The sequence below is a fragment of the Nannobrachium achirus genome (assembly GCF_963921795.1).
Source record: "Nannobrachium achirus genome assembly, chromosome: 3".
Taxonomy (NCBI): domain Eukaryota; kingdom Metazoa; phylum Chordata; class Actinopteri; order Myctophiformes; family Myctophidae; genus Nannobrachium; species Nannobrachium achirus.
In genome coordinates, this window is record NC_137812.1 from 43828025 (window position 1) to 43841578 (window position 13554).

General features: G+C 39.2%; 1 protein-coding gene across 12 annotated transcripts in view; it reads left to right on the forward strand.

Annotated features, from left to right (window-relative positions):
• The window catches only part of camk2d2 (calcium/calmodulin-dependent protein kinase (CaM kinase) II delta 2), a gene marked incomplete at both ends in the record, with an annotated part of 59260 nt that extends 48344 nt beyond the window's left edge, over window positions 1-10916 (forward strand). Inside the window, 9 exons of one of the 12 annotated variants that reach the window (XM_080721631.1) lie at window positions 961-1004; window positions 2410-2469; window positions 4668-4712; window positions 5594-5642; window positions 6115-6213; window positions 6936-6956; window positions 7305-7380; window positions 8099-8193; window positions 10684-10916. In XM_080721631.1, coding sequence (XP_080577757.1) covers window positions 961-1004; window positions 2410-2469; window positions 4668-4712; window positions 5594-5642; window positions 6115-6213; window positions 6936-6956; window positions 7305-7380; window positions 8099-8193; window positions 10684-10916 — 722 coding nt within the window. The remainder of the gene's footprint in view (window positions 1-960; window positions 1005-2409; window positions 2470-4667; window positions 4713-5593; window positions 5643-6114; window positions 6214-6935; window positions 6957-7304; window positions 7381-8098; window positions 8194-10683) is intronic. The other 11 variants (XM_080721635.1, XM_080721637.1, XM_080721636.1 and 8 more) reach the window with 11 other exon arrangements.
• Between the last annotated feature and the right edge of the window lie 2638 nt (window positions 10917-13554).

Consider the following 13554-nt stretch of genomic DNA (forward strand, 5'->3'; position numbering starts at 1 on the left):
GTGTTAAGTTTACAACATAGAATATTAATGCTTGCAATAAAGGATACCTACTGTATGTTTTGAATGAAATGCATGCTAATGCAATGTATGCACTGTTCAGTGGAATGATTTAAATACAGAATGACTCAGTAAAAGATGGAGAGAGAGGCAGAAGGGGGCACGTGTGGAGGGGAGGGGTAAGTGACAGTGGTCAGAGAACAGGAATGCATAAAGAGAAACTGTGCGTGCTAGTAGGTGCATGTGTATGTGTGCAGGGACGTGCTGGGCCCCTGATTCAGCCCGGGAAAAAGGGTTGTAGAGGCCCTCATTGCGCTCTATAGAGAGAGATCTCTCTCTATAGTGCTGACAAGCCAGTGGGCCAATTACATGAGTTATATTTCGTCGTTGTCGGGTGGAAACCTTGTATGTCCAAAACCGTTTGTTTTGTATTTATCATTTTAAAAATGATTTAAACTAGTGAAAACAGCCGATCTACAAGCACACAACGCCTCACACTGCACTTTTGTGCAAACAGTTAAATGTTTTCCTAATGGGCGGCCTCGACCGGCCGGGAATGAAGCGGCCGTTCGGGAGTTGTCCCGCTTTTCCCAATGGCCAGCACGTCCCTGTATGTGTGCAGATGTGCTGCACAGGTCAGTAAACTGAAGAAATAATCACACAGTGAGAGTTTGTTGGCTGAATAAGCCTGCAGCTGTTCCACTGGAATGTATTTGCACCTCTAACACCCTTCTCATCACTTACTGAATACACGCAACCAACCACCCTCCCTGAGGCAACTCGGATTATGATGTGGAGCCCTGCCTGAATCTCCTGCGCAGAGAGATTGTTGCATTTTGCATTGTTTCTTGATGTAGGAAGACATGGCTTGTATGCTGATTGCATGGTAGAGTGTCCTTAGGTTTACATGTATCCAATGTGAACTCTGACAATGACATATCTGTTCTTTATTACCATCTACAGCAGCCAAAAGTTTGCTCAACAAGAAGACGTCAGACGGTGTCAAGGTGAGTTGAGTTTCACTGAGGTGAAAACGTTCTCATGTGTTTTGCACAAATTGGATGCAACGTTCAGTGTCTGATGAGCTCGGATTATGAGCATCGTGAATGGGCATCGTGCAGCCATGACATCATCATTCAGGGACAGTCATTCCTAGCAGTGGGAAAGAGGCAGTTTTCACCGTAGACACATTAAACGTAGACACTGCATTGGCCACTGGATTGTACGTCAATGTTGCCACCTTATGGGCTTAGGCAACTTGCCATAACTCCGCTGCAAGAAATATAACTGAGTTAAGTACTAAAGTACTAAAACATATCTTTTTTCTATTTTGGTTTAACCAAGTATCCTATATCACAACTACGTGATTTTAACCCATTTAGAACGGGTATCATTATTTTATGCTTTAACTATTGAAAAATAGCAGATATACAAGCTCACAGCGCGGCACCGAGTGCCGCGCTGCGAGCTCGTAGATCTGCTATTTTTTAAAAGTCGTGAACATTAGAATTTTGACCCGATTCTATAAGTGTCTTTTGAATCCTTCTAATTCTAGGCCTAAACGGGTTAATTGTGGAGAGATGTCCTGCTTCAGTAGACATACATGGACATGGAGCATACGTGCAATCGTGCATGGTATTGACCCAATAGGCCTATACTGCAATGGCCAGTGCAGTATCCGCGTGTGTACAGTATTGGGTTTTTCCACAGCAGCCAAATTACCATGAATAGTTGTGACATGTTATTTCTTTCACCGGTGGTACTGATGATACAAATAAGTATGGTTCATTCAGGTCAAACAGAGTAGGGTGCTGCTGCACTTTTGCATGTAGCTCACTGGAAAGGCTCTGCTACATTAAACAGAACAGTGTCTTAACAACCTTACCTCTGGCATCCTTATGTTCAAAAATAATACAGTAGATTTTACAAGCTCACAGTGTGTCACGATGCAGCATGTTGTTATATTTGCTATTTTGTCACGTGAGGAAGTATATAGGGCGTGCATGGTTAACTAGTATGAGTGGTAACAGGAAATAATATTACACAAACTATTTATGTCAATATGGCTGCCTTGAAAAAAGGTCTTTGGTCATCATGATACCTATTGTTCTAAAATCAGACTCCACACTGATTGTGTTATTAATCCTCCTTTTTAAAGTGTGTTTCTTCATCTCTATCTTTCCTATGATGTACATGCCTCTCATTTCCTGTTGGCACTTAATCCTCAATGAACACCCATGTATTACTGAAACCAACACTGTAGAGGTGGCTCTGTGTGTCCATGAATGTGTGTGTGTGAAATGTTTCTGCACATGTACAATATACAGTATATAGGCCTATAGACTTTGTTGTGCAGACATTTGTGTGTGGGTGTGTGTTTGTGTCATGTTCCCTCTACGCTGCCCCCTGCAGGTCAACAACAAAGCCAACACAGTGACCAGTCCTAAAGACACAAGCCCTGCCCCCGCACTGGTATACATACACAACCTCACCCCCCCCCCCCCCCCCCATCTACATCAGAGCATCTACATCAGTGGTTGTCAAATGTCAAGGTCCCCCAAATGAATTGTGCATTTAGCTGCGGACCCCCCATCAGGGTTAAAAGGATGGCTTACAGATCAGCTATAACTCTCTATATATACTATATGTTTATAGAGTTAAAGTGGTTTAACTGATTTTGATGTTGTATTAACCAGTTTTTCTCGGGACCCCCTGGAACGATGTCAAGGACCCCTGGGGGTCCCCGGACCCCACTTTGATAACCATTGATCGACTCAATCCCTACAGCTCACTTTCCCATTCCCCACCATGGAGGAGGTACAGGTTCACCCTACCCACTCAGCAGGGGTGTGTCTTACAGCGTCTCAGTCTTAGAACCTGATCAAATTTGAATGTAAATGTGAATAAGCTGCTTGAGACGATGCACACACAGTGATAACTATGTGAGCCACCTGTATGTGATGATGAGTACCACAGACTCTCATCCATGCAACTCAAGGCTAGGCTTTCCCTGAATGAATTATTGTATATACAGGCTTTTTGCCACAGTGCAGCATGGCCCAGCTCCAGCCTATACTTGCTACAGCTAACCATGAGACATAATGTTTACAAAGACATCTGAACAGTTAAAGGGATATTCCACTTAAAAAAAAAAAAAAAACTTTGGTCATTTTATCATCTAATCAGGCTTTTGTGAACACCCTGGAAAGATTTTAATTTGTTTAATTCAATATTTAGATATTTGATATTCATTTTATCAGACATCACCATCCAGGGCCCCTTCCTATACAAACCAATTGTAACTTCAAACTCCATTTTAACCATGATAGATTATGATGTTCTGTGATCTTTTTTTTCTGGTGACTCATACTACGCTATGTATTTACGTAACTATGTATGTATGTATGTATGTATGTATGTATGTATGTATGTATGTATGTATGTATGTATGTATGTATGTATGTATGTATGTATGTTGTATGTATGTATGTATGTATGTATGTATGTATGTATGTATGTACTATGTATTTCTTTTAATTTATTTTGTATATTTTTGGGGGAAAATGGAAAAGATTTAATACAATAAAAAAAAGAAGAAAAAAAGAAAAGAAAAGGTTATCCAGCTCACGTATTAGGAAGTAACTTAAAATCTGTCCAGGGTGTTCACAAAAGCCTGATTAGACGATAAAATGACCAAAGTTTAATTTCTTTTCTTTGGAAAGTGGAATATCCCTTTAATTAGGGGCAACCTCTACCTCGAACCCACCAGCATCCCGTCTCTTTTTCTACAGAACGGTTCCCTCCTTCCTTCCTCAACTCGTTCATTCCTTTGCTGTGCTTATCTTAGATTGCAGTGCCATTATGACACGCACGTCTCCTTTTTACACGTTTACATTGTGGTTCATGACAAACAGTGTCTCTGCCTTTGTGTTGCGGAGGCTTCCTGGCTGTGCATGGCAGCAGTGTAACAATGGCTCCTTAGGCTTGCTATGTCAGCATGCATGACTTGTTGAATTACGACGGGTGTTTGCTGATTTGCCTGCAAAGTCACGTGACGTTTGATCTGCATGATGTCAAAGGCTTTCTGTGCTCTCATTTGTTTCCATGTTGATTACGCATGAACGGACGCACGCACGCACGCACGCACGCACGCACGCACACACGCACACACACACACACACACACACACACACACACACACACACACACACACACACACACACACACACACACACACACACACACACGGAGAGAGAGGCAGATGTTATAATCTAGTGTAATCTTGGTGAGTGATTAGAAGTTTAAGCTGTCATCAGAATCGATTCCACTTAAGCTCTGTCCAGAGAGACAGTCATCTGAGGAAGAAGACTGAACAGTGGAAACAGAGACTGTAAGACATTCTGTCAGCGTCACCAAGGATGAAAAGCAGACTCATAAGGGAAGAAAGAGAGAAAGAAATTAATATGAGATGTGGACAGACTGCACACGCACGCACACACGCGCACACACGCACGCATGCACACACGCATGCACACAATATATTTTACAGTACAGTAAGTACACCACTCATGTATGTACAGTATATATAGGCTACTCAATGTTCTGCTGTCCATAAATTAAGTCATGTCTTTCCATATTTTGTGTTCCATCTGTTGTACTTCTTTCTCTAGGAACCACAGACTACTGTGATCCATAATCCAGTCGATGGGAACAAGGTATTACATTAATACACACACTTTTCAATTTCAAATGTGTTTCAGTTCAAAATTGTGTATACTGTATAAGCAGCAGCACATTATATTTAATTTGCTTTAATAATGTATATAATTTATGTGGTGTTTGTAAAAAAAAGAACTGTTTATACCATACTTAGCATTTCATTTAATTGTCACATTTGTCTTACATTACGTAAGCCTGGCTTGGCCAGACTATATACTAATGCAGCTAACTAACTGCAGTATAGTCCCCACCTTAACATGGGTGGATTGTTTAGCTGTGCTAGGCTTTATACATGTACAGTTTAATTATATTCTTCATTAGTCGGGGGCCTTTTTTCGTGCTAATCAGTCTAAAAGCGCCAGATTTTGCACAGATGTAGCCCAGGGCTTGCTCTAATGATTTAGCTAGGGCGCCCGAGTTGGCGACCTTCGGGGTCGCCACATCGGCCAAATCAAGTTGGGCTCCCATTGACTTTCTGGAAAGAAAATCTGCTTTAAGTAGCATGTGAGGGGTCTAACTAGGGGTTTGTCATGATTCTGAATCCATTGCAAGCATTTGTTTTGCACAAAAAACATTCCTTGGGCTAAAAATGGCCCCAACAAAACTGGAAAGTGATGACCCATCACTATTATCATTAAACCATCGTACCATAGCTAAATCTAAATCATTAGAGCATGCCCTGGGCTACATCTGTGCAAAATGTGGTGCTTTTAGACTGATTAGCACAAAATTACCATTTTATCTCCCTAAGGCCCCTGACTACATGTCCTACCTTTTAATTCAGTGTACAAAAATGCTGTAGGCCTACTACTGTAAATGTGAATTAAGTTCTATGCACACATGCATTATCAAATCCTTCAATGTCTCCATCCTTCAGGAGTCCGTTGAAAGTGCTAATACCACCATAGAGGATGAAGATGTAAAAGGTAGGCTTCTTGTCTGCACTTGGTTTCTGCTTTTTTCACTCACTTATAGTTTTCACTTTGCATAATGTTCTAAAATACTAAAATCTAAAAGCATTCACCATTCATGAATATCTCTTAACTAACCTAACCCACCCCTTAAGTGAGTAACAATAAAATTAACTACTGCTGCCAACTTACCTCGCAAAATAAAATCCACTGCGTTCTCCGCCCTCCTCTGACTTTTACCCTTTGACACTAGAATCAGTCATATTGATACTGAAGACAGATTGATTTCCCTCAACACCAGGTTTTGTTTTTGAGTATGAAACAACCTCCCATTCTTGTTTCTGTTTCTAAAATGCTTTTCGTCTTCCCTCTTTTTCATTGGGAATATCCTTTGAATTCATGATCCGTTAAACACACTCGTACAATTCCTTATACTTCACCCACCCACACTCTCCTGACACTCATTCACCTACACAACTTCCTCCAGCCTTTCGCCTGGGTAGCTTAGTGAGCAGTATGTTGAGCTCGAAAGGCCGCTCCTCACAGATGTCAGAGCCACTGCAAAGTCCCACGTCCTCAGTCCAGAGTAAGTCCATCCTGAGTGGTAGAGAGACCCTGCCCTGACCCCTCCCCCCCCAGCCCCCCCGCACCCTGTACTCAGTCACTCTTGAGGCTGATGTTCTCCTGTCAAACTGTCTTTTAAGCCCTGTGTCATTGGTGTGATGATATGACATGATTTTCCCAGTTCTCTTTTGTCTTTCCGTGACCCCATACACATGACCCATGAAGCCACACGAGACACCTAGAATATCTTTAAATTTGGCTCCTTTTAAGATTAGCCTCTGCAGTCTCTGTGACATTGTAAGAGGAACTTGAAAAAGAATCCAATTCCAAGAGACTGAAACATGTTTTTTTTTTGCACATTAGAGAATATTATTCCCGATGTACTGAATACCATCATATTCCTTCCCTGTGGGCTTAATTAACTGTTTTTGACCCCTTAAGTTCCGCTGTCCCTGAGCCTCTTTTAAGACAAGATATAGATTACTACCTGTGTCTTCTATTAGCCTTCTGTTCTGAAGAATAACCATAACACTGATTCATACATTCTAAAGTTTAATTTATTCATGTGCATCATAAGCATGCAACAGCAGATACTAACATAAATATTAGACTACATCTGAAGGCCTCTCTTGAATATAATTATACATATACAGTACACGTTGTAATGGAGGTAATGATTAATTACTTAATTAACATGTCTTTTTTCTGGACAAATGATAAGTCATTTCTTTCACTATCCCCCAGCCTGCACCAATAACAATAAAGGTAACTGTCAACATCTAAACCGCATCTGTAGCAAGCAACTGCATCTGAGCATTGGTTTGTTTTTGGTCTTTAGGTGCTCTTTTGGGTGAAATAACTAGCATCATCCTACTTTCCTTGCCTGGTATGGCTATTAGTCATGGGAGGTACAGATATATTGTTTTTGTGTTATTTACAATTAAAACTCAAAACTTATGTGCCTTCCATATCTAATAACACTGATATGCTGCTACTTTGTAGAATAGCGCCCGTTTGGAACTGGCTCGAAATCAGACAATTGCCTGAAAATTGGTAATTCTGACCTCAATGTGTGATATCTAATTTATGATGTTCTGTGATTGTCTGTTGTAGCTCGTAAACAGGAGATTATCAAAGTCACAGAGCAGCTGATTGAGTCTATCAACAATGGCGACTTTGAGTCGTATGCGTGAGTACTTCTACCTTCCTCTCTGCGCATAAGCAGATCTTCAATATTTTAGGCCAAAAAATAATAAAAATAATAATCATACCCCACCTCAGGGCCAGGGGCAGCCGGACTATAAATACAAACTAGAAAGATTTAATTGGAAATTGCAAGTGTGGTTGCTGTGACACGAATTTCGCAAATTAATTTCGGCTTACCATTTGAATTTTCCCCATTCAAGTCAATGGGGAAAATTTATTCACTAATACATTAATGGCCATATATGGAGATCTCTGATGTAATCAATATTAACCCCATATCTTACATACTGTGTCTCATGTGGTCTATGATGTCAGCCATCTCCATATTTGGGAAAAGTTATTTTTTTAATAAATTCAATGGTGAAAATTAATTCACAAATAAATGTATTTAAATTAAACTATAACATATCTCTTAGCAAAATAGCACACATGCGTGTCCCGATGAAGCCGGTCGATTTGACATATGGCCCAAGTGCATGCCACCAAAACTGTGTGAGGATTAGCGCGACAAAAAGAAAAGTCGTACTATATATAGTCTGGTTCCCTGCAGGGACAACCACACTAATTATTCCATTCCCTCCCAATCCACATAAACTGACAGACTTTGATTTCATTATACATACACTTTGGCATAACTGTTGTTGCTGTTATCAGCACGTTCCTATTGCATAATAATCAATATTCTTTATTTTATTCTAAAGGAAGATCTGTGATCCTGGGTTGACCTCCTTTGAGCCAGAGGCCCTGGGTAACCTGGTGGAAGGTCATGACTTCCACCGCTTCTACTTTGAGAATGGTGAGATATTTTGTGACCACAAACTTAACTTTGACTGAACGGTTGACTGAACTTTTTCTTTTTAACCTTTTCTTTTCTTCTTTTTTTTAAACATTATTTCAATCACCTTCTTGATACTCAGTCATTACGTGCATTAAGTACAAATGATTTTATCACAGAAAGTCTCCCAGGGGTCTATACTTGGTCCCCTCCTTTTTTGCCTCTACACCAAATCTCTTTTGTGTAATGGCAGATCTACAGTACAAGTGCGACACATTTTGATCGTGTAGTACTGCTAGTTGTGCCAAAAATGTGCCCTGGAATAAGACGCTAGGGTTCATTAAGTTCATGAATTTGTGCAAGCTTGACCACTTAAATAGCTGGTAAAAATAGCATCTATTCTACAAGCTCATAATGCCTCTTCTTTTAAGGTTATTTTAATGGGTATGGTGCACATTTTCCAGCAGGTGTGTTTTTACGTGCAATGCTGTGCGTGCAATCCGTGCATGCATGCGTTGTGTGTGTGTGTGTGTGTGTGTGTGTGTGTGTGTGTGTGTGTGTGTGTGTGTGTGTGTGTGTGTGTGTGTGTGTGTGTGTGTGTGTGCGCGTGCGCACGCGTACACGTACGCACACGTACAGAGGGGACAGTGCAAATTATACGGTATATTAGATAGTAGGTATGGTGTAACTCCTTTCTTTTAAATGTCTCAAATTGAATTATATTGGTATATGCTGAACATTATACAGGTTGTTTACTGTTAATCTCCAAGGGTATGGTTCTGATTGTGCGGAGTGAAAGCAAGTGAAATTAACGATGACTGCTATAAATGGCAGAATGTCCTCTGTCTGGCTAAGAATAGCACAGATAAACCAGATATGTCCCAGAAACCTGAATCAGTTGGCAAGCCTACTGTTGTCCAGTATCCAACACCAATATATAGAATAACTACTGTAGGTAACACCACTACAGTATATCACACATCACTCATTTGTGTTTTAGGGTATTGAAAAACGATGGAATCCTGTTTTCCATATATTATATAAATATTTAATCACACTGTCAGCCCGAGTGAGCCTATTGTATCATTCATTATCTTGAGAATACTTGAATAATAGAACTAGAATATTTGCCTACATCCATGTTTTATGTAAGACAGATAAATAGATAGATGGAAAAGTTTATTTATCCCGAGAGAACATGCAGTAGTTCCAGCAGCAGAATACACAGTAAAAAATACAAGACAATCAAAACACAAACTAAACTTAGAGAATGAGATATCAATACAAAATAAATAGCAGAGGGATAATGTATTATATAGGTTAATGTGTCCTACACTAAGAGCTGCACAACCAGTAGATGCCATTGGAAGAATTTAAAATCTGCTCGACTAGAGACATTTAGAGCATCTCTTCCTCAGACTTAAGGAAAAGCCTAGTTGCTCTAAACATCACTACTCATGCAGATTTTTAATCGTTTCAAAGGGAGCTACTGTACTTGGTTGTGCAGATGTTTCTGTCCTCAGTTTCACACAGTATTTTCTGGATCTCTGATTTGGTTTTGAGATGTACAGAAATCAGATTTCAAGGTCAAACTTAACTCTGATTATATAGCATCTAAAACATCAGTGAAATATCTGGGTTGTATCTTGGAAGGTAACTTAGATGGCCAAAATATGGCGAACAAGGTCATGAGCAAGGTCTCTGGCCTGACCAAATTCTTAGCAAGGACATCAAGATATTTAGATAGGGAAACTAGTCTGACGGTGGCAAACTCCTTGATTTTGTGCCATTTTGACTATGCATGTACCTCCTGGTTCGAGGGCCTATTAAAGTCCCAAAAGATAAAGCTACAGTCAGCTCAAAATAGACTGATCAGGGTCATACTAGGGCTAGGGCCCAGATCCCATATAGGGAGAAATCAATTTAGGGAAATCAACTGGCTCCCTGTGGAATCCAGAGTTACCATGTCAAGACTGACCATGGTACATAAAATCAAATATGGAGAGGTCCCTGAATATCTAAAGAGATGTTTTACGCGTGTAAGGGATGTGCACACGCACTTTACAAGAGCTAGCATAGCAGACATGAGCCACTTTTAAAGGTAAAGTAGGTAAGGGTTCTTTTACATACCTAGGAGCCGCACAGTGGAACAATCTAGACACGAATGTTAAATTGACATCCAATGTAAGAGTTTTTAAGCAGACGATAAAAGCAGGTCTTTTAGAAAGGGTACACCTATAGTTTAGGAAAGACAAGGGAGTATGGGTTTGTTTTTATGTTTGTATTGTTAGTTTTTAATGTATATGTATGTATGTACTGACATTTTGTTTTGTTTTTAACTGTTATTTGTATGAGGACCTCAGCGGAAATAAGTCTCACGACTTTTCTGCGTAATCCTCGATTTGCTGTATGGAATTGACTGCTTTTCAAATAAAATAAAATAAAATCATGTCTTACCTGATGACACTAACCAACATCACTTCGAACCTCCCCTCTCTGTTCTCCTTCCAGCCCTGTCTAAAGGGAACAAGCCTGTGCACACCATCTTGTTGAACCCTCACGTGCATTTGATTGGGGAAAATGCAGCATGCATTGCTTACATCAGGTTGACCCAGTACATGGACGGCAGTGGCATGCCTCGTACCATGCAGTCCGAGGAGACCCGGGTCTGGCACCGCCGCGACGGCAAGTGGCAGAACATACACTTCCATCGCTCTGGCTCGCCCAGCGTCCCCTCCCAGTAAGAGACACAGCGGGCATAAAGATTCGATTATTGACTTCACAGAATTATTAATCTAGCTTAAGGATATATAAAATTGAACGACTCATGATGTCATACTCATTTGATCTGTATTTCTTTCATAAATTCATATTTAATTACATACATTTTCACTCTATGATGCTGCAGTATGTTTTCATTTATGTGTTTCTGTTCTTTGCAGTTAATGGAATATGAAGATTCTATTGAAAAGTCCCATCAACAGTTCTCTTAAGAAGAGCAGTCAACTAGCCAACCCCTGGCTGCTCTCTGACCCCAACACCCCAGACCCTTCTGCAAGGACATGACATCACACAGGACAAAAGTATTAATACATTCTACTGTTATCTGACATTTTATTAATGGACATCATTCGAACCACCACTGGGTGGCAGCACTCCATATTTGGACATTATCAAAAGAGTATATTGATGACATTTCTTTTTCTTTTCTTGTTTTTTAAAAGCTGTTTTGGTATGCATTTTAAATATAGAGATGTTTAAAATCTACTACTGTAACCTCTCCTGAAAATTAGTTCTGTATTTTTATGTGTATTTATGTGTGTGCAATATGAAACATTTGAAAGATCAGAATGTTAAAATTGAGCTTGCTTTAGTTCTGGTGATGTATATATATATACATTGTGATTGTTGATAAAAAGAAAATAAGCCAATACAAACATTGAAATTGCTATTCTTGCTACAGTATCAGAGGAATTAAGAGTTTACGTAAATTCAGTTTATGAGCTACATTTACAGTATGTTTGTTATGAGATAAGTCTATTGTTTGAATCGTCAGATTTCAACATAATACTAATTTAATTGTAAAGTAAAGCAGATCAGCTTACATTTTGAGATATGTTTGCCTTTATATCATTGAAATAAGAAATAAGAGAATGTAGCATATATGTAATATATGAAAAATCAAGACTATTGTGTAGTGCATGGGGGGATTATTGTGAGTAAGACCATATGAAACTATAATACCTTATGTTTGATTTGTGAATCACTGACTTGTTTGTTGCATTTGTTAATGTTGTGCATCGGTCTCGTCTCCAATGTTTCCAGTGTCCTCCAGTATCATGGATCCGTCTTAAGAACAATAACAGAATTATGGTAAATATCCCGCATACATATAAAGACTTCATATCTAAGAAGAGGAAAAATCAGCTCCTGGTTGTCAAAGCACCCCTTTACATTTTGTAAAAAGACAACGAGAAGAAAAAAAGGTTCATTTTCATAATGTTTGTATCTGTATCTTATGGCTGTATGTAGGATTTCTGTTTTATTTTATTCTCATTATTAATGTTTCTTTTTTTTGCCAGTAATACAGAGAAGAAATGCAGCAAAGGCATGTGCAGAAGGTTAGCCTGTACCTTCATTCATGATTTATATTTTGTTGTATGACTGCGCAGTGCACCAAAAATAAACAATCTGCTATCTTTGGCGCCCGACACCATTGTACGACAGAATATAGATTAAGCATTAGGTGTCAGTCTGGTGGTTTGGCCAACAGGTCTGGAACCTGACTTTGGTAGAAAACCTTTGCAATCAGACCAGAAGTAATGGAAAGTGAAGAGAACAGGAGAGGAGAGTGGAGAAGTGAGGTGATTGAAACAGAGTAATAATGATCATGTGTGGAGATGTCTTCCTGGAGGATCTGCGTTATACAAGTCTGTGATCTTCTCTCCACTAAAGAAGAATGCCAGTGTTTCCTTCATTGTTGCTGTTCTCTCCTTTCGTTTGGTTTCCCTCTTCATTTATGGGGGACACTATGATAAACAAATGTTTTCTTTCTTCTTCTTTTTTTTTTTTTTTTTGACAAAATGTATGATGTCAAATGCAATGCACCACTTGTTACATGGTGTGTATAAAGTGTTGCCAGCACGGCAATAGATGGGTAAACATGTTTAAGAAATAAATCAATCGTTCTAAAAGGTGTGATAAGATATGTTTATGATCTGTTGATAAAATGTAACCCTAGGTGAATTGTAAGCAACATATTATTCTCCATAGCTTTGGAAACCTAAACAGTAAAAGTTGTGATTGGTTGTTATTGCTCAACTATTGTATGCTACTTTGACATTTTAGTATTGACAGATTAGAGTTGTATAATCAACTACTGTATGTCTTGAAGCATCTAAATAATAGTGAAATATAACAATAGTGAAATTGAATATTTTATTTTTGCTATATTTTAATCTGATATTCATTTTCTTTTAGTTAGTTTTCTTTGATTTTGAAAGTGCAAAATTGTTTTGCTGTTTTTATTTGACATTATTCGAAATAAACATGACTACTAAACATAAATGGCAGGGGGAAAAATAGCCTATAAAGAATGCTTTCGCCTTTGGGTGGTTGCTGAGGAACATCTGTATGGGCGAAGAGAGTTCACTGAGGACGAGGTCAATCAAATAAAATAGAGACTGAAGACTTTGATAAAAACAACAATATTTGAATGAGTCACAAGCAAAGGCAGTGTTTCTCAAAGTGGATTCCAGGGATTTTGTAGGTTCCCTTATTGGGGTATAAATAATAGACCCATAAAGTCTGTAACTCTGACAGTATACAATATCCTAACGGGTTCATTTGGTTCCATATTGTATACTGTCAGAGGGAGATCTT